The sequence below is a fragment of the Syngnathus leptorhynchus genome, chromosome 11 (genome assembly GCF_054491065.1).
Source record: "Syngnathus leptorhynchus isolate UIUO chromosome 11, UIUO_Slep, whole genome shotgun sequence".
NCBI classification, from domain to species: domain Eukaryota; kingdom Metazoa; phylum Chordata; class Actinopteri; order Syngnathiformes; family Syngnathidae; genus Syngnathus; species Syngnathus leptorhynchus.
Window position 1 is genome coordinate 257,394 of NC_141205.1, and position 19,203 is coordinate 276,596.

The 19,203-nt window shown below is 52.8% G+C and overlaps 1 protein-coding gene across 4 annotated transcripts in view; it reads right to left on the reverse strand.

Moving 5' to 3' along the window:
- Positions 1–142: 142 nt before the first annotated feature.
- Positions 143–19,203, reverse strand: part of plxnb1b (plexin b1b) — a 33,063-nt gene continuing 14,002 nt past the window's right edge. Inside the window, exons 2-38 of one of the 4 annotated variants that reach the window (XM_085923560.1) lie at positions 12,465–12,597; positions 11,226–12,360; positions 10,925–11,107; positions 10,558–10,686; positions 10,389–10,489; positions 10,036–10,168; positions 9,789–9,945; positions 9,518–9,626; positions 9,330–9,438; positions 8,259–9,149; positions 7,850–7,984; positions 7,653–7,775; positions 7,483–7,576; positions 7,248–7,414; positions 7,010–7,161; positions 6,710–6,815; positions 6,493–6,629; positions 5,902–6,078; positions 5,684–5,828; positions 5,190–5,435; positions 4,929–5,108; positions 4,702–4,850; positions 4,529–4,629; positions 4,228–4,445; positions 3,981–4,159; positions 3,854–3,920; positions 3,636–3,782; positions 3,408–3,573; positions 3,171–3,274; positions 3,006–3,090; positions 2,709–2,902; positions 2,475–2,635; positions 2,250–2,397; positions 2,104–2,168; positions 1,955–2,030; positions 1,793–1,867; positions 143–1,676 (exon numbers count right to left, since the gene is read on the reverse strand). In XM_085923560.1, coding sequence (XP_085779686.1) covers positions 1,572–1,676; positions 1,793–1,867; positions 1,955–2,030; positions 2,104–2,168; positions 2,250–2,397; positions 2,475–2,635; positions 2,709–2,902; positions 3,006–3,090; positions 3,171–3,274; positions 3,408–3,573; positions 3,636–3,782; positions 3,854–3,920; positions 3,981–4,159; positions 4,228–4,445; positions 4,529–4,629; positions 4,702–4,850; positions 4,929–5,108; positions 5,190–5,435; positions 5,684–5,828; positions 5,902–6,078; positions 6,493–6,629; positions 6,710–6,815; positions 7,010–7,161; positions 7,248–7,414; positions 7,483–7,576; positions 7,653–7,775; positions 7,850–7,984; positions 8,259–9,149; positions 9,330–9,438; positions 9,518–9,626; positions 9,789–9,945; positions 10,036–10,168; positions 10,389–10,489; positions 10,558–10,686; positions 10,925–11,107; positions 11,226–12,350 — 6,639 coding nt within the window. In that variant the 5' untranslated portion in view covers positions 12,351–12,360; positions 12,465–12,597 and the 3' untranslated portion in view covers positions 143–1,571. Of the gene's footprint in view, positions 1,677–1,792; positions 1,868–1,954; positions 2,031–2,103; positions 2,169–2,249; positions 2,398–2,474; positions 2,636–2,708; positions 2,903–3,005; positions 3,091–3,170; positions 3,275–3,407; positions 3,574–3,635; positions 3,783–3,853; positions 4,160–4,227; positions 4,446–4,528; positions 4,630–4,701; positions 4,851–4,928; positions 5,109–5,189; positions 5,436–5,683; positions 5,829–5,901; positions 6,079–6,492; positions 6,630–6,709; positions 6,816–7,009; positions 7,162–7,247; positions 7,415–7,482; positions 7,577–7,652; positions 7,776–7,849; positions 7,985–8,258; positions 9,150–9,329; positions 9,439–9,517; positions 9,627–9,788; positions 9,946–10,035; positions 10,169–10,388; positions 10,490–10,557; positions 10,687–10,924; positions 11,108–11,225; positions 12,361–12,464; positions 12,598–19,203 lie in introns of all 4 variants that reach the window. The other 3 variants (XM_085923561.1, XM_085923558.1, XM_085923557.1) reach the window with 3 other exon arrangements.

The following is a 19,203-nucleotide window of genomic DNA, read 5'->3' on the forward strand; positions in this document are numbered from 1 at the left end:
ACACACACACACACACACACACACACACACACACACACACACACACACACACACACACACACACACACACACACACACACACACACACACACACACACACACACACGAGCATGTCTTGAAAGAAAAGCACAGCCAGCAGAAAAATGAAGTATATTTTATTACTTCAGCATCTCTACAAATTTCAACTTGCTCTCAATGAACAGATTCAATCACTACAGTAACATTTAAAAGATTATGTACAACGATATGAACAGACAAAATTAGAAACAGCTTTAGAATTGCTCCTTGCAGAGCCTGCTCTACATATCCAAATTTAGTTGACATCATTACCAATCCCAATGGAAACAGACTTTTTTATTATTATTATTATTATTTAAACAGAACATGAGGCATTGGCCGCTTCTGCAAACCACCTGGTGGCTCTTTCTGAGGAAACTGTCATCTTGGTCTCTTTGAACACTCGGCACGGTAAAACGCTTTTCTAAACCAATGCGGATTAGACGCTGCATCTAGTGCTAGTTCATTATTGCTATGCATGTCAAAGTTCAGAAGGGCCGGCGGACGGGCGGTCAGGCGGGAAAGAGCCATCCAGCCGGCCGGCAGAGTGCATTCATCGTCTCACCTTTGTTGTTATGCTTAAGAAAGATAGAAAGATACCAAAGGACGGCCCCGGTCAAAAGCAAAATAGATTGTGAAGATGGAGACTAAACAACGAGCAGCGAGCGCCGTGGATACTTAAGCTTCCATTCAAAACCTTCCATCTAACCTACGCGCATTCTGTCACAAAATGGCACATAGTACCTACCGACCCACCGACCGACCGCGAGCGACGTACTCTTGCGCCATCTCAGCTTCAGCGGCACAAAGTGAAAAAAAAATGAGAAAAAAAGAAAATGATTTCATCCACATTAGCTCAATGAGAAGAAATGAAATCAAAAGATGACAATTTGTTTGTTTACATTTGGGTCCAAGTGACCTGTGCACTTGAGCAAAATCTTTCTGAATCAGTAGCCCCAAAATGTGTCAAACAAACTCAATGACACATTTATGTAGTATGTTGTAAGTACAGTACCTTAAAGCATTGGAGCGAGCGTGTGAGCAGGCTTCATCCCCACTCTCTGGTACAAAAACAAAAGAGATTTGAAATGAATCGTGTTGTCGGCATCATAGCCGGTGCGCTGAAATCAAACCGTGTCTTGTCTTGTCAAGTTGAGGTAGAAAGCACTCGGGCAAGCTCACAGCTAATTGGCTCTTGGGAATGGAGCTTCGTGACAGACAGCTAGCTCCCAAAAAGGAGGGCTTTTCTACAGCTACTTTGCTGACTAAAGACTACACCGTGAATGACAACAACAACCACCACCGGGACACACACCAAAAGAAATGGATCATACAGCAGCTATTCTAATGGATTCATTTACCATGACAGCAGGTCTGAATTGAGTCGATTCTATGCCCCCCCCGGTTTATTTTTGCAGGGAGGCCATCGTCAGATTCTTACAAAATGGGTGAGTCCATTCAAAACCTCTTCAGCGTTCGTTTCAGTCCAAGCGGCAAGGTAGCACTGCTTGCCGTCACAAGTCTGTAACCTTGTTCTCGACGTCGGCGGCAATCTGCTGTAGCCTGTAGCCGAGCTGCATCTTCTGGGCTGTGCTGTCCTCTTCCAGTGCAGTGATTATCTGGGGGGGGGGGGGGGGGGGGCAGTAATGGGCAATTACATGACTTATTCCCAGGGTCTGAACAAATGTGGGAGGGAGTCAAATGATTGTATGGGTTTTGGCCGAGAGGAATTTACCTGGTCGTAGTATTTATTGATGTACTTGTACAGCTCATGCAGCGCGACCAAGTAGTTGAGTTCTCCCGAATAGTTCTGAAACAAAAGTCATTGGAACCAATGGTAAAACATACGTTGCGTACGTCCGTACATGTTGTGTCATCGTCGTCATTCTCCACTCACCCTTGAGAGTTCAGCCAGAGTAGAGTTCATATCCTGGTCGCTGGCAGAGATGGTCTGCCTGACGTCAGCATAGTATCTGCAAGACCGTCCGTCCATTGATCGGCGCGCGTGCCCTCGCTAGCGACAAGAGAGACGGACGGCTTTCGTACCTTTCCACCATCTGTTTGTAACGGGGGATGTCTCGAGCGTACAGCAGCTTGTTGATGGGCGAATCCTGCGGAGAGAGAGACACACACACACACGCTCCCTCTCAGAATTGAAAAAGAGATCCGGAAAGGCTTTCTCCTCCCCTTACCCGTCCCAATTTGTGCTCAGCGATGGTGCAGGAGTCCATGAAGGTCTGAGCGATGACCGACAGCACCGCATCCACGTGGTCTGAGGCTTGCACATCAAAAATCAACTGGGGGTTCTTCACAATGGTGATCCAGAAACGCAGCGGGAGACTGGAATGACAGCGGACGACCGGACGCTGCCGATTTGGACCAAGCCACAGCGGAAGCTCGCCGTGTCCGTACCGCACCTGTTGTTCTTCCAAATGTGTATGGTCTCTGGGTCCGAGATGCCGTGTTGAGCGGCTTGGGCGTCGAGCAGGTCAAAGAAGTATTTGACAGCCCGTGGGACGGGTCGACTGGTGCTGAGGATGACCGTGAACAAATCGTCGACAAATTTTTGCAGGGTACCCTGAAAGGAAAGAGGGACGTCGGACGTCTCGCCAAATACCTACGTCGCCCTTCCCAAATGCGTACGTACGTACCTTCATGGAAAGCAGGCGGGTCAGGTAGATCTCCGGGATGGCCTTGGCCCTCTCTCGTTCCCTCAGACTGCCTCTGCGATGTTTGGGCAGCTCGGGCTCTTCGCTGGCCTTCACCAGATGCCACAGTCTCACGCCGCCTTCGTCTGCGTCCTCCAACATGGGTGTTTCTGTCATGGAAATCAAATGAACTTGCCCTATCAAAGATAGATAGATGCCCTGCCCTTAGAAATGAGACGGGATTTCGAGCCACCTGAGAGGCCAATTTCTCTCTCCCTTCCTCTCTCGCTCACTACTCACTCTCTCCGGCCACATAGTCGTGGTGGTCATGGTGAATGTGTTTGGAGTGGCGAGGAACCAGAGCTACCGTTGCACCGTCGGGGACCTGAAGTACAGCAGTACAAAGGAATACTTTGGCCATTGCTTTGATAGCATTCTCAGCAGAGAAAGTAGTGTGTCACCCACCTTGTAGTGCTGGAGGGTGTTGAGACGTTTCCAGTTGCTCTGGACCACAGATGTTAAGTCTTCATCTGACAAAATAAGATGACCGGCAACACCGGACCTCCACTCTAAACCGTAACGCAAAGAGCCAATAGTGTGCAAGAGTGAATTTTACTATACTTGGTGTGTATGTTTTTCCATGGGGGTGCATTGGAAGCCAGAAAAGCCTTTTTTTTTTTTTTTTTCAAAATCTATTCTCACCCAGGTCCAACGAGTCCGTATGCGGTCGGTAAGAGAAAGAGGTGCCTTTGTACACCTGATCCAGTAGCTTCTCTTTGACCTGCGTGATGGTATCGCAGTCCAGCACCTTGGAGGGGACCGGCTGGCACTCGTTGACTCCTGCGCCTTGCGCCAGCACATTGAGTGTCTGAAGAAAAGAAGCTCATGTCGCATTTGTGCAAATCAAAAGGAGATTGCGTTCCCGCTCACCAAGGTCTTGTACTCCACGTCTTCTCGCAGCAAGCGGTTGTCGTTGAGCGTGTATTTGGCCTTGCCTGTGACGGCGTCCACCGGCCCTTTGTCCACCTGGTGCTTGATTGCCCTAAAAAGCATGTAAAGACACTCCCCCGCAGAGTCCTGCAAAAACAAAACTTGATTGTTATATAGACGGATGTCGCATTGCTACTCTGTCTTTGACTCTGACTCACTCTGAGGAAAGCGTAGAGACAGATGGACATCCAGTTGGTCAGCAGCTTCTCCACCACCGTCTCAGTTCTGAAGAAGATGACAAAAAGTGCTGCATCTGAATTGAAAAAGTACCTTCTTCTCACCCACCTCCGCAGCATGAGTTTGGGGTTCTTGGCCACGTATTGCTCCACCAGGTCATTCAACAGGGTTTTGAGGATATCGGTAAAATATTCCAGCTTGCCGTGCAGCGCCACCGTAAGTAAAGAGGCCACGTAGGCGCGATCTCGTGGGGAGAAGGTCCGCTGGCTTTCCAGGGTATGAATGAACTTGGGGAGAAATGCGAGTTTCATATGAAATCAAAGGTAGAGCTCGCGACGCTGGCTGCCCACCGTACCTTGGTCAGAAAGAGTTTACTGTTGAGAAGGTTGGATAGTTTGACCAGACCGCGCTCCACCGTCTGCCGACGACACTCCTGAACGTCCAGGTCTCGCCTCAGCGGGGACTCCCGGTGGCCGGGGAAGAAAATGCGTTCTGCGTACATCCGGTAATCCAGGAAAGGGATGCCCGAGCCCACCAGGTCGCTTGACATGTCCATCATCTCCGTCATCAGGTCTGGCTCAGAAGGCCAGAGGGAATCAAAGGTCGCTCGCTCGCTGGCTCAGGATGTGTTTGACATGCCTTCCATCCACGCTCACCTGTGAACTCCTTCTTGCAGCGGTCCCTCACACTGGTTTCGAGGTTTTCAAGTTGGATTTGAACCTTTTTGTAGTCTCTCAAAGCCTGCTTGCTCTTTCTCCTGACAAAAAGACCAGTGGAGACAAGAAGTCAAGTCTCTTTGTCCGTACAGTATCTACGTTGCGCTACAAACCTGTACACGAGTACAATGAGGAGGACAACGAGCGCTACGACGGACGCCCCGACTCCCACTCCGATCTGAGCCTCCAGGGGAAAGGTGGCCGGGCTCAGAGTGTCGTACTGAACCTTGCCCAGGGAGAAGTTTAAGTTGCCCATTTGGACCTGGCAAAGAGGAAAGAGTCAGGACAGAGTCAGGACGCAATCAAAACCAAACGCCGCCCGTCTTCCGACGGAACTCACGGTGAACTGGGGCAGGTTGTCGGAAGCCTCGTTTTTCTTGCCGTTATTGGCCGACGCGGGCTGACGAGGCGGCGGTTCGCAGTACAGATGGTTTCGAGTCAGCGTCTTAACGGCACACACGCCCTCCCCGATTAACACCACCACCTCTTCTTTGCTGATGGCCAGGTCCAGATTTTCTCCCTGCAGAAGCACGGCGTCTGGTTGGCAACCTTAACCAAACAAAGGGTATCTGGAGACGGACGGACAAGCCAGGTGAGCGACCTCCAGCTGGATGAAGCTGCCGGGGTTGTAGCGATAGGCCTTGAGAGGGTCCTGCTGGTTCAAGGGGCGCAGGACAGGGTCAGGCTCGTAGCTAAAGGCTCGCGCGTTCACCGCCTTGACGTCAAAGCGCAGGTTGTCCAGAAGAAACTCCACGGTGACCGCCGTCCAGCCCCAAACGGACGGGTCCAGCGTCGGGGATCGACACAGGATCAGGGAGGAGGAATTGACCGCGCAACGTTCTGCAAACTGAAAGAAAAAGACAAAGGCCGTTCGTTCGTTCGTTTCTTCGTTCGTTTCTTGGTTCGTTCCTTGGTTCGTTCCTTGGTTCGTTCCTTGGTTTGTTCCTTGGTTCGTTCCTTGGTTCGTTCCTTGGTTCGTTCGTTCGTTCGTTCGTTCCTTCCTTCCTTCCTTCCTTCCTTCCTTCCTTCCTTCCTTCCTTCCTTCCTTCCTTCCTTCCTTCCTTCCTTCCTTCCTTCCTTCCGGCGGATACCTACCTGTTTGACGGCGCAGGGGAGATCTCCGGAACAAAGCCAAGCGCTGCTCCGGCGCTTTTTCTGGCTGGGAGACACGGTGACGAGCATGCGGGGCTCTTGCACCACGTCCAGGTTGTAGCCCGACACGTAGATGAGTCGACCGCCGCTAAACAGGAGATACTGTCAAATGAGGCGTGTGAAGGCGGAGGGAGCCGCGCGCAACCGCTTTGGCCGCTTGCCTCAGGAAGCTCTTGGCTGGCTCGGCGTGAGTGATATTGGGGTTGTGTGTGTAGCGGTAAGGCCGAGCGTGGAAGTGGCGTTGACTGCTGCCGTAATGCAGGGTGACCCGATGCTCTCCCGTCTTGTTGCTGCGACCCGTCACGCACCGAAGACCGGAGCTCTCCACCTGGGACACCCTAAGGAGGAGCACACGCGGGGCGCTTCATTCATTTGTTCTCGAGGCCCATTTGTGTGTGATGGAGCTTTATTCCCGAATGGCTGAAAATGTATCGAATTGGGTCAGGCACTGATGCACCTTCCCTTGTTTTCTCTGGGCTCATTTGTTACTGTCCCCCCTGTCCATTTCAAATATCCTCCTTTGTTTTTACGAACCACGGGAACATCAAGCTACCAGGAAAGAAAACGTTCTACTTTTAATTAGGTACTAGGAAAGAAAACGTTTTAATTAGGGCCTACGGTGTGTCTACTCACGATGCTCGACAGTTCGTCTAACACTTGTGGCTCATTATGAAGGATTTAATTTAGGGAGGAATACGAAGAGGTGAGAAAGGAAAGGAATGGTCTGCTCTGCTCTGCTCAGCTTAGCTCACACAGGGCAGGGCACTCCTCCCACAGTGACAGCCAGGTCCGAAGGATGTCCCGTCAAAAGGTTTCGCCCGCTGATGCTCAGCGTGGTTCCGCCGGCCTCGGGACCTCTTTCGGGCCACACCCCCATCACAAACGGATCCTGGAGGCATCGAGATCCGTCCATTGAGTGCTGCATTGATCATCCAATGACAACCTTGCAGCCTGCATCCGGAAAAGTACCTGAAAGCTGAACACTTGTTTGGACAAGCCAAAGTCTCCGCCGCTCACTTCGACAGACACGTGGCCCACCTTCTCTCCTTGGCTGGCTTTGGTTTTGCAAACAATCCTGCAAGACACAGTCATCAAAGCACCTACTTGAGTACAATGGTGTGTGTGTGTGTGTGTGTGTGTGTGTGTGTGTGTGTGTGTGTGTGTGTGTGTGTGTGTGTGTGTTGGAAGCCTCTGAAATGTACTTGAAGTGCTCACATCATATGAAGTTAAAATATCGACATGGAACATGAAATCACTTCAATCTTCTACCTGGAGGAGACTTGGTAGAGAGCAGGTATAACCGCGCAGGGGACGCCGGCCACCGACACAGAACCCAGGACGTCCTCTGCTTTCTGGCCCAGGTTGGAGCCGGTGATGGTCACCAGAGTGCCGCCTTCCAGCAAGCCGGAAAGCGGCTCAATCTGACGGAAAGACAGACAGACAGAGACAAGTTGATTTCATTTCAACGCTCAATTCCTTGGGAGGAGAAAGGAATGGAAGCGCTCACCGAAAGAATGACGGGAGCAGGGCACGTCTGCTGTACGGGTCGGCCGCACAAACCCGAATACAAACAAGCGCCCTGCGCCTCTCCGCACCACACGCAAGCGTACTTGCTCTCGGCCGTGCGGCAGCGACTGCAGTCGGCGCGGCCCACCGAGCAGTCGTACAACGTCACTGAGGATGGATGGGTTAGGCACTCACATTTTGCTTCCAGCTACAGCGCCGCAAGGCAGGCAACTCACCGTAAAGATCAGGGGAGCTGTCCACGTGGAAGGTGTCCCTCCTCTTCACGTACACCGTGGCTTGATATTCCTCCACGGGAGCAGAATACGTGTACTGGAGAAGCCACAAAGTGAACACGTGATTCGTTTCTTTCGGGCTGCCATTTGCGAGCGTCCCACCCACACCGCACCTGGTGCAGTTGGCAGGTGATGTCAAAGTTGGACGGATTGATGTCGTCGCTCTCCACGTAGGCGTCCACCACCACCGTTTGGCCCTCAATGACCAACACGCACTGGTAGTCCAGCTCTCCGTCCTGTACGAGCACAAGAGCACAAGACTTGTTTGGTCCACGCTGATCCTACTCGTGACTGATGGATTGTCGTGTACCTGATATAGATGCAGGTTGCGGGCCAGTAAAGTGATTTTCCTCTCCACTCTGACAGGGAGCAAGGATGAGCCCTGGACCTTCTCCACGCATGGGCAAGCTGAAGAACCCCAGCTTACGTAAGATTCTTCATCCCCCTGTTGGTCAAAACAAGCACATGCGCCGGCCGGGCCCGCCGCCAAAGCACTCGCTCATTCCTAGCTACATCCCTGAAAGAAACCTACACGGAAGTACTGCATGCGCAAAATATCCATCAAGAATTTCAAATGAAAATGCAAACACAACACAACACGATTACAACTAAGGACAAAAAAGATGAGTCAAATGGGGAGGAGATTTGCCAAATCCAATCAGGAGCTGAGAGAGATGGGGGTGGGGGGGTCGCCGGCGGCCAGCTGTGTCTAAACTCACCGGGAGGAAGCCGTCAGCAGGATCATACTGGTAGTCCACTTGGGTATCCAGCAAGTGGGAAGAAAGCGGGGACGCGCGGTCAACTTCGCCATCGCCCGAAAGCACGGCGGTGGCCGAAAACGTCGCCGTGTCCTTTTCTCGGGCCTGCTCGGGCTCGCTTTCCGAGTCTGGGGGCGGCGCCTGCGTCGGATCCAGTGAGCCGGAAGACTCGGAGCGCTTTGGGGCTTGTCCCGTCGGAAAGGGTGTAGGCGGAGGGAAGCCGGATGATGTCGGCTCCGCCCGGCTCAGTGTTCCCCCGGGTTCCTGGGTGTCCGCGAAGGGCGACTCTGTCACCGCCTCATGGTCACCGGGGGGCGGTGGGATGAGCAGAGGCATTATGGGCTGTAATAATTGTGAATTTGTGGTGGCTTCGGCATGACGCTCCGAGTCTCTCTGGGTGACGAACGTCATCTCGGCCGCATCGAGAGATTCTTCCTTCCCGGTCGTAGGGTCCGGGGGCGGAAAGGTGATAGGTGCGGCTTTGCTAGTGGAGGGGGGAGGGCTGGTGTACGGGACGCTCATCTGAGGAGCAACGGTGGGTGAGGCGCTTGGCGCCCGAGTGCTCGCTGCAGCAAGAGGAGCCGTAGAAGTCGCGGCCGTAGTTGTTGCCGCCGTTGAGGGCGCTACTGTGACAGTTGTCGGGCTGGCTGTGGCCAAAGTCGTGCTGGCGCTGGCGCTGGCGCTGGGGCTGGGGCTGGGGCTGGGGCTGGGGCTGGGACTGGAGCTGGGGCTGGCGTTGGGGCTGGAGCTGGGGCTGGAGCTGGGGCTGGCGCCGGGGCCGGCGCTGGGGCTGGCGCTTGGGAAAACTTTGATGGTTTTGCTCGTGGGAGGAGCTGAGGTGGGTAGTTGAAACTGTGGTGGTTTGGCAGATGGGACAACAATAAATGAAAAGCCAAAACAACAAACAGAAATGATTGACAACATACATATAGAAGGTATCTTCCTACACTGCTGTCCAAATTGTGCATTCATAGCCAGCCAGAAGAGAAAAACAAGTCGCTGCGCTCTCGACTGGCCCATTGCGATACTCACGTGTTGATTATAGATGATCACGCCTCGGTCGCAGGTGGGCTCGTGGGTACACGTGTGCTGGTGAACGCACCAATTACAAGCCCATCGGCTCAGGACGCAACCGCGACAACTGAAAATGGACACAGATAGGGATGAACGCTGGACAAGTATCCAAAAAGACAGTCCAATTCTTCCACCGTCGTCCTCACAGCATACTCCCCGAAAGCTGCTTGACGGCCGTGCAGTCGTAAAAGGTGAAATCCCGCTCCACCACCGTCACGTCGTCGAAACGAACAGACAAGGGGACAGTGACAAAATCTGCCGGGACCCAAAATCACAACAAGTCAGCCGGCTGGTCGGCCGGCCAGCCGGGCTGGCTGGCTCGGCGCTTCCGATCCATTCGATGAATCCGTGGAATCGATTGCAAAAAGAAGCCCTACTTGTCGTGTGACACGGACTCAAGCAATTCCAGCAACTCACCCTGTCCGGGAGGTACCGTTGGCACTTGGCCGGGATGCGGAGAATGACAGGAGACCCCGCCGGCAGTAACGGTGGCAGGGCTGCGCAGCCCGGCCAAGTAACACCAGTACGATTCGCCCTTTTCCAACAGCGGAAGCCCGGCGATGGACAAGGACACCTACGGCGGGGCCAGAGGAAACATTTGCAAATGGATTCAAAAAGCAAGCCTCACCTTGCTGAGCTCGGAATGTCAGCAGGCTGCACTGACCGTCCTGCTTTCCCCCCTGCTGATATTTGAGGGCTTGAGTTCTTGGACAGCCAGACACTGCTGTTCCATGTCAAAGCTCCAAAGCCACGGGCCGTGCCGGTTCTCGCGCCGGCACTCGGACCGCAAAAGGCATCTGCGTAGAAAAGGTTGGCCACGCGTCGTCAAATGAATGCTCGTGACGTCGTATGAAGACTTCAATTTGCTCAGTCAAAGGCAAAGCATTGGGCACACGGGAACTGGGGCTTCAAGCACTCATTTGTCATTGGAAATGTCAATCGGTGCTCATTAAGTCATGTCCTTTCTGTCAAATGGAGTCACATTTGTATCGCCCTCCACCGACCGACCCGTCTTACCTTCCCTGGAGGACACACCAGCCGCAGTAGGGGTCGTGAGCCCGCAGGCAGGAGCGGCAGTCGGGGTGCCGCGCGCATTCGGCCACGGGCCTCTTTTGCACCTGCAAACACACGAAAGGAGAGGAGTCGTCAGTCTTCGGGAAAGACGGCGGCCGCAATTGCAACATACCATGTTGGGAGTCATGATGAACAGATGGCGCTCCTCTTGATCTAGGAAAAGGTCAGACCCGATGGCCGCGTTCTGCTGAACGGAGCTTACGGCGTATTCCTCCACCTCGCCGTTTGGCCCCAGGAACACCTGACCAACGCAGGCGCGCACAAAAAAATGCTTGAGCGCAGGTTCTGCGAGCGAGCTAGCTGGCTAGCTTGCCATGTGGAGCTCTGTTGGCTGGCCACCGAGAGAAATGTGATGTCACCAAAGTACAGGCCAGGGTTTGAAATAATGTGAAAACGGGCAAGCCGTCTGCCAGCCCGTCCTGCCCGCCAGTTTCCCCCAACCCGGGCTCCCCGAGGCCCGCCTTCCCAGGCCCGCCTACCTTGTGCAGGTTCCCCTTGGAGTCTCCCAAGAAGGCAATGGTATGTCCCGCCCTCACGCTCACCGCGACGGCCGTGAGCCGAGCGGAGGGGCTATCCAAAATGGTTTGGGCTTCCACGGCGATGCGACTCGCCATGGGACTGGGCGTGTGATCGGAGCCGCAAGGGTACCGTTCCAGAGTGTTCTAAACGACAGCATTAAGGGTCGATGGATGTCTTTTGTTCGACACGTATCGTTCATTCATTCATTCATTCATTCATTCATTCATTCCTTCCTTCCTTCACTGTTCTGTAGGAACTCACCTCCAGAAGGTTGACACATTTGGATTTGACTTCGTACTCGATGTAGGCCGTCTCCACGCCAGACTCTCTGCCCATCTTTGTGTAACACAGGTCTCTGGTGGCGTTAATCCTGCGATCCACGTCTTCCAGGTGGAAGACGCACAGGGCGGAGTCCTCGCCGGGTCCGTTGGACGAAGCCGAGCGGGTGGAAAAAACACTGAGAAGGATCTCGGAGCCTGGAGCCGCCGCCGCCACGTCCTTGGAAAAGCCCAGCCGGACGGCTTGAAGGAGATTGTAATTCTTGCCCGCCCGGGAACGGCACGTCAAGGGGACCTCCACGTAGGAATAATAGGCTTGATCGTCCAAACACACGCGCGAGACGTAAGTGCGGTACTCGCGCGATTTGGACTTCAGGTCTCGCCTGTAGAAGAGGAAGTAGACGTGATGGCGATGGGCAAAGGAGGCCACGAAATGATGATCGTATTCAGAGAGGCGGCCGGCCACGGCCAACTTGGCCGTTTCCTCGTAAGAAAAAATGGGCTCTTGCGCCAAGTTGCGCGTGGCGATGGGCGGCTGGCTGCTGGTGTAGCCTCGCCCGACAAAGAGAACGGGCCGTCTTTGCGGATGGGAGCGGACCACCAGGCCCACGGTACTGACGTCGGGGTGATTGGCCGCTACGTACTGGGTGTCCACCGGCGTCTCGGCGGAGAAGAGCACCCGCTGGACGGAGGCCAGACTTCGTTTCTGGCAAATGCCTTGGTTGACGCTGCCGCAGGTGATGAGCTCCATGGAATAGGGGTCGATCAGCAAGAGCTTGTTGTGGTTACTGGTGAGCCTGGCTTGAGGGCAGTTGCTCTCGGTGACGGGAGGCAGGCATTCTCGGCTGTCTTTGACCGGGCCGGTGGGATCCTCCGCTTCCAGCCGCAGCCATTTGTCCAGCTGAAATAGGTTGTCCCGAGCGCCCACGTAAACTCCGCCCGCGTCGGGGTCGGGGTGCAAGGCCAAGTGCTCAAATTCCGTGTCATTGCGTACGAAGCTGGGATAAAGGACCAAAGCCTGCTCGGAGGGAAGGCCCCGCCCCGTCGCCGACAGCAGCAGCCACCGCACTGCGATGGCTTGGAGACAACGTATCGCCCTCGCTGGCATGGCGGCGGATCTTGAAAGAAGGAAGGGAGGAAAGGAAGAAAGAAAGAAAGGCCTTTCAATTTGTAGCGTGACTTCCACTCATACAATAGAGCGACAACTTTGCTCCCAACTCACCATTGGCTTTCTTTGCTGCTGTGTTACAGAGGCATTGGACCTCTTAACCTGGCAGCACTTGTTGCAGACATCACGCACAAAAAGACATCACAGTCCAAAGCGTCGAGCAGGTAACGTCTTCAAACAAAAGAATCTGCAGTACACAAAAAGACAACCTCAATCGAGCTATCGTTTAATGATGGGTGACTTCCGTTATGATGATGTTTGAGAAAGGTTAGACATCACCTCGCCCAACACGAGTCAGCGGCATCGTCATGGAATGATTACAGGCCTGCCCGGCTGCCTGGTTGCCTGGACGCCCACCCAACCTGCCTGCTTGCCTGCCTGCGTGGCTGCCCCCCTGCCCGCCCGCCCGCCTGCCAGCCAGCCCGCCTGCCCGCCCGCCCGCCCGCCTGCCCGCCCGCCTCCCTCCCTCCCTCCCTCCCTCCCTCCCTACTTGGCTACAGTGAGCAAATGATGCAAACCCAACCTTTGACCTTGTCTGGCTGACTTTGGCCAGCCAGCCCAGCATGCGGAAAGGGCCACTTATGGACACAAGACACCACTCGCAAATGGAAGCGCTCATTTGTCATTTTAGGCAGAAAGACTATGAAAAAGTAAAGGAAGGATGTAAACGTGGTGCTATGGAGGGCTTGGAAGATCCATTTTCGAACTAAAGGGAAATGTGCTTTCAGCGGTTTGCAAACATTTTTTAAGGTTGTGTGAAACATATAATCATATCAATATAATATCTAGTATTGGAGTGCTTGTGTGGATTGGTGGGGGGTGAGGAATGTGCAGGCACACTGCATGAACTTGTTTTCTTCTAAGAGTTATGGAACAGGCCCAGGAAGGGAGTACCAGACAGGCAGTACGAGATGGCACAAGACGAAGGGAGTACTGGACGATAACACCTCAAGGTCGGTGAGGAACGAGAACAAAGAACAATACCACGTCCAGGTGGTTGGGCTTCGAGAGGAAAACAACCAACCCCCTGACCACAGTGATGACACCTCGACGGGGAGGAGATGACCATCGACCAATCATCACACAATATTTTGCATGCTTTAATATTCATATTGTGTTTCTTTAAAACTGGGCAACCCGGAAGAATGTGTCGTCTTTTGGTGGTCACAAAAACGCACGAGTTTTAGTGTGAGGGACCCGGGACCCAGGCCTGTATTAGTGCGCTTTGTTAGGAATAAACATTTGGTAAATTTGGTCTGATTGATCTACTGGTCTTCTCTTTGACAGAACGAACTCGCAAAATTGTTAGGTGCGCCAGTGTGTGGATTTGGACATAGAAACTTGTGTTAAGTGTTGGTCGCAATTTGGAGTCAGATCAATAGCTAAAATCCGTATCCTAACAATTTCTTGGTGACCCCGACGTGATGTCAAGAGAAGGGTAATTGACAACTCGTGGTCTGTATCCAGGACACCGGACAGCGTCTGGGACGCTGTCTCTCGGTCGGCGAACCGTTTGGAATAAAGTGCACAACGTTGAGCTGGTACAACGTCTCCTCAACCCTGAGCTCATCACTGATAAGGTAAGCAGAATGCCTGTTACTAAAAGTCGAATTTCTGCAAATTGAAAGAGGAAATTTAAGAGGAGACTGTTGTTCAGATCAAATAAAGTGTGCAAGAGATACATACGGTGAATAAGTTTGGAACTTACGTGTGTGACGTGTACGGTAAAGTCAGAGACTTACGCGTATTACGAATAGGTCCGGGACCTAGCCTAGTCGTGGCGGACAAGGGTACGTTGACGAGCGTATTCAAATAGCCAGGTTTTTTGAGATCCTGGGAGGAGTGAGGCGCTCCCGAAAACATCCGGTGGTAACAGTTCCTTCTGTGAGAGATCAGACCGCTAAAACATCCAAAATGCCCCAAATTGATAGAAGTGTGTGTGCTGAGAGGAATGAATGGAGCGAGATTGAAAGGATGTATGTTGATGTGGAAGCGCAAATTGTGAGTGGCATTGACAGAAAGAAAGTGGCAAAGGAGCGTGTGAGACACCGAAAAGTCTTTGCGAAATTGGAAGCTGACAAATTGTTTCAGGGTTTTTCAACAACTTGGGACATGGAACGTCTCTCACGGCAATTGCAGCAAAAAGAGAGTCAGGTGCTGAAAGGAAAGCTCTCCTTAGAAGACGAGCAGAAAGGGGCCGGCTGGCGTAAGCGCAAGGTGCTCGAGAAGCACATTCGGGAGAGGAAGAGCGACGCTGTTTGCACAATATGGCAACAGCTGCAACAGCTTTGTTTGCCACTCAGAAGAAACTGCCCGTAGAAAGTGTTGTTAATGTGAGAAAAGCGGAGGAGGTAGAGAAAGCGGTGAAAATAGATAAGAAAGGAGTTGAATACAAGGGCATTTATCCATCTTTGCATGATGTAACACCCCCGAGTGCCCCCACACTCGGAGTGACTGCTGTTGGACCGCCGCCATACGGCGACCCCGGAGTGATGGCTCCAGTGGTGACGTTGGGTGGCCGACTGGTGGTGGATGTCGAAGGCGAAGGCGAAAGGGCGGATCAAAGTATTGTACAACTGATTGAACAAGCAGTAAATAGAGAGAGCCGACGGAACAGGGAGGAGGAAACGTCCCGCGTGGACACTTCCACCCCCGCTCCGAGCCCTCAAACGTCCAACATAACGAAAGGAGTAGGTGGGCATAGACTAAGTGCCGAGAACGAGGAGCTAAAGAAGAAAGTTGATCAAGTTGATGAGCAGCGTAGACAGGAAGCGCAGATGTTAAAATGGGTAACGGAGAAAATAAGACAAGACGCGAAGAGCGAGTGGAGACAGAAAGAGCATTCACAGCGGGACGGCAGCGGAGGTGAGGAGGAAGATGATGTTGTGATGCAACAGAGGAAAATGTTGGAGTACGCGAATCTGAATGGTAGAAAAAAGGGCGGGCAGGGAGAGAGACAGACACGGAGAGAATATAATTTGCAGAGTGGTCATGGACAGATGATACAAGCAGAGGTGCAGAAAAATGAGTTGATGTGTCCGCTGGTGGCCACAGCGGACGGTCAGCGTTACGAGCCCATGGTGCTCCGTGATGTGACTGCGATGATGGAAAAGATGCCCCCACTACACAGAGGAGGCAAGGTGTGGCTGAACAAGTTTTTGGCTCTAATGAGTGGACAGAGTTGTACACTTGGTGACATGCGACAGATGTTAGCATGCTCCCTAGTGCAATTGCAGGCGATTGAGGAAGCAGCAGGCACAGCGAGACTGGGGAGGGAGGTGCCCTTGCCACAAGTAGCAGCGCCCCTGTTTGAAAACTTTAAAATGACTTTCCCACAACCCACCGATCTGGCCCCCACTATGTTTCCTTATGATGTGAAAATGTCACCTGCCCAACATTATGTAACGTGTGGAGAGTAGGATTGAAACCACAGGTCGCCATCCGGCTCTCACGCACGAGGCAGAGGTGCTCTTCCGGACGGCGCTGGTGGATGGACTTCCGCCAGATGTGAAGAAGCAGCTAATGTCAGACCCTGACATTCTGGTTTGTGCCGAGGAACGATTTAAACGTCATCTTTTGCATCACTGCAGAATGTTTACTGAGTCACAAGCTAAAGTTGATAACGAGACAGACGCATTATCCAAACAGTTGTTGAAATTACAGTTGGCAAAAATGCATGGTGAAGCTAGACAGTCTAAATCACAGAAAAAGGAAATGCAAATGTCACAGGCTCCTCAGGTGGTGGGACGCGGAAGGGGCCAGTTCCGGGGCGGATACAGAGGCCGGGGAGGGAGTGCACCTGCTTACCCGGGGAGGGCGACATACAAAAACCATTCGCCCAACGCATGCTTCATCTGCGGCGAAACCGATCACTGGGCAAGAGAATGCCCGCAGTATCGACCGCACGGAGCCGCCCGCCCAGCCGGAGGCCCGCCACATCAACTTGAGGCGCCGATACAACAAGCAGGAACAGCTCCCTCGGGTGGACGACCCTGGCAACAGCCACAAGCACACGGAGGTCAGTACTATCAATATGATGATCTCTGGTGTGGACAATTCGAATAGGGATGCCCGGGGAGCCAGAGAAGCAGCGGCCCGGCGGAGCCAGTGCTTCATGTGACAGTGGAGGGAAAACCTGTGCAGATGCTGGTGGACACAGGAGCAACATATTCATCAATAAACACTGCCCTTCCTGTATCCTCACTGTCAAAGAAAACAACAACTTTGGTCGGCTTCTCGGGAAAACCACAAACTCTGCCTTTTACCAAACCACTTGAGACTGTGATCACCCGGACGGGGTGTAGACTCTGGCACAAATACATCTATTCCACAGACACTCCGATCAATTTGATGGGGAGGGACTTGTTGTCAGCCGTTGAAGCCAGAATTCTGTGTGGGCCAGAGGGAGTGATTATTCAATTTCCAGATGGCATCAGCATCCAGTGCTCACAACAAATACAACAACATGGTCAGTGGCTGATGGCGCCCCTACCGACAGAAGCAGAAACTGCAACCATCTACTGGGCCAGGCTGGAGCCAGAGACCCCTGCTGGTGGTGGTGTGTTCTCGACCTACCTACTGTGGAAACCCTGGATCTGCTCACTGACGCCATACCACCCACCTGTTGATCCTTTGCATTGCACTCTATATTATGACCGAAAAAGTGATGATGTATATCGGGATTTGTTTGAAGAAGTTGAAGGGCACATGTGGGATTTAACTTCATCATGCATTTTGATTGGTAAAGAGGGAGTGGCAGCGGCAACTGAACTGACACATGAACAAATGCAGTGGTTCAAAATGACAGAAAAAGGGGTGCCACACATTTCCCTAGCTCTTGCCCCAGGACACGAGGCTAGACAATTGGGTTCAATGGTCAAGCGATTGTTGCAACAGACCGATTGGCGGGAAACTCACATTCCTAATTTGTACTGGTCTAAGTCTCAGCATGCATACCAAATTAAACAACCCATGTCAGATACAGGATTGCTGGAGATGACGATAGTGTCCCGCACACACGGTAGGGAATTAACTGACCATGAGGACGCTAAAGTAATGCTGGCGGCCTTGCCCGACACACTTTGGTCCCAGGGTCCATTTGATGTCGGATTTTGTCACTCGGTGGCCCCTATTGATCTCCAAATGGATGAGACGCAGCTTATCAAACGGCCTCAATATCGTTGGCCGGAAGAAGCGGACCAAGGCATGGAAGACACTCTGTGTGGCCTCTGGGACGCAGGGGTGTTGGAAGTGTCGTGTTCCGAATGGAACACCCCGCTGAGGCCAGTGCGGAAAGCAGATGGAAGAACATGGCGCATGGCACATGATCTGAGAGCAGTAAATGATGTCACTATCACTCCTGTTCTTCCTGTGCCGGACCCGCACCGGATCCTGGCGTCATTGAATCCTGCCTACCAGTGGTTCACAGTGATTGATTTGGCCAATGCTTTCTTTTGTCTTCCGCTTTCCCCCTCAGTACGGCACGTGTTCGCATTCACCTACAATGGGATAAAATTGCAGTACACTCGCATGCCGCAGGGATTCAAAAACTCGCCAGGTTTGTTCAATCAGGTTCTCAAGGGACTCCTCGAACCATGCCAAATGCCGGATGAAACTTTGTTGTTGCAGTATGTTGATGATTTGTTGATTGCAGCGAAGGATGAGCAGGCGTGTCTTGCAGGAACAAAGAAAGTGTTGTTGTGGTTAGGAGAGAAAGGATTCAAGGTGTCAAGGAAGAAACTGCAATGCTGTCGCCAACAGGTCACTTTTCTGGGTCGAGTGCTGACCCCTAGTGGCCTCGCCATGTCGCCTGAGCATAGAAACTCCATCCTCCGCCATCCACGGCCCGCCACTGTGCAGGAGATGCTATCATTCCTGGGGTTGTGCGGCTATAGCAGACACTACATACCCTGCTTTGCCGACAAAACCGGTGTCCTCCGAACCCTGATCCGTGAACAGGGAGCCAGGAATCTCAAGGCTTGCCTGGTCTGGACACCGGAGGCTGCTGAGGTCTTTGTATCACTGGTGCAGGAGCTGGCCTCTGCTGCAGCTTTGGCCACTCCTGATTACACTCTGCCCTTCCATTTAGATGTCTCCATTTCAGGAAAAGTTGTGAATGGAGCTCTGTACCAGAAAATGCAGCATGGACGTGCAGTGCTGATGTATTGCAGCGTCCCCTTGGACAACATTGAGCAACGGCAACCCGACTGTTCCAGATATGCTGCTGGCCTGGCAAAGATCTTACTCAAAACAGCCCACACAGTAATGGGCCATCCCATTTATGTGTTGACTGATCATGCGGTATCCTCATTTGTCGCGTCAGCAGCGTTCACGTTGACTCCGCTGCGTCAAACACGGTTGTTGAAAATATTGACTGCTCCAAATGTCAACTATGTCCATTCCGGAGTGAACATGGCCGATCAATTGTTGGTGGGTCCACGTGAGTGTGCATTAAAGGTCCAGACAGTGGCGAAAGTCCGACCTGACCTCTATTCCACTCCGCTCGGGGACGGTCGGGTGGTGTTCACAGATGGCTGCTGTTGGGGAGACAAAGAAGGCTCCCTCCATGCGGCCGCGGCTGCGGTCGAGTGGAGGGATGGTTCCTTCCAGCCCCTTAAAGTGATGAAGCTCACCACCCGCCCATCGGCCCAGGCGGCGGAAGTTTTTGCATTGGTATTAGCCTTAGAGCAGTGTAAGGGGGAGGCTGTGACCATCTACTCTGACTCCGCCTATGCGGTGTCGGCGGCCTTAATCGATCTGGTAGGGTGGCTACAGAATGGGTTCACAACGGCCA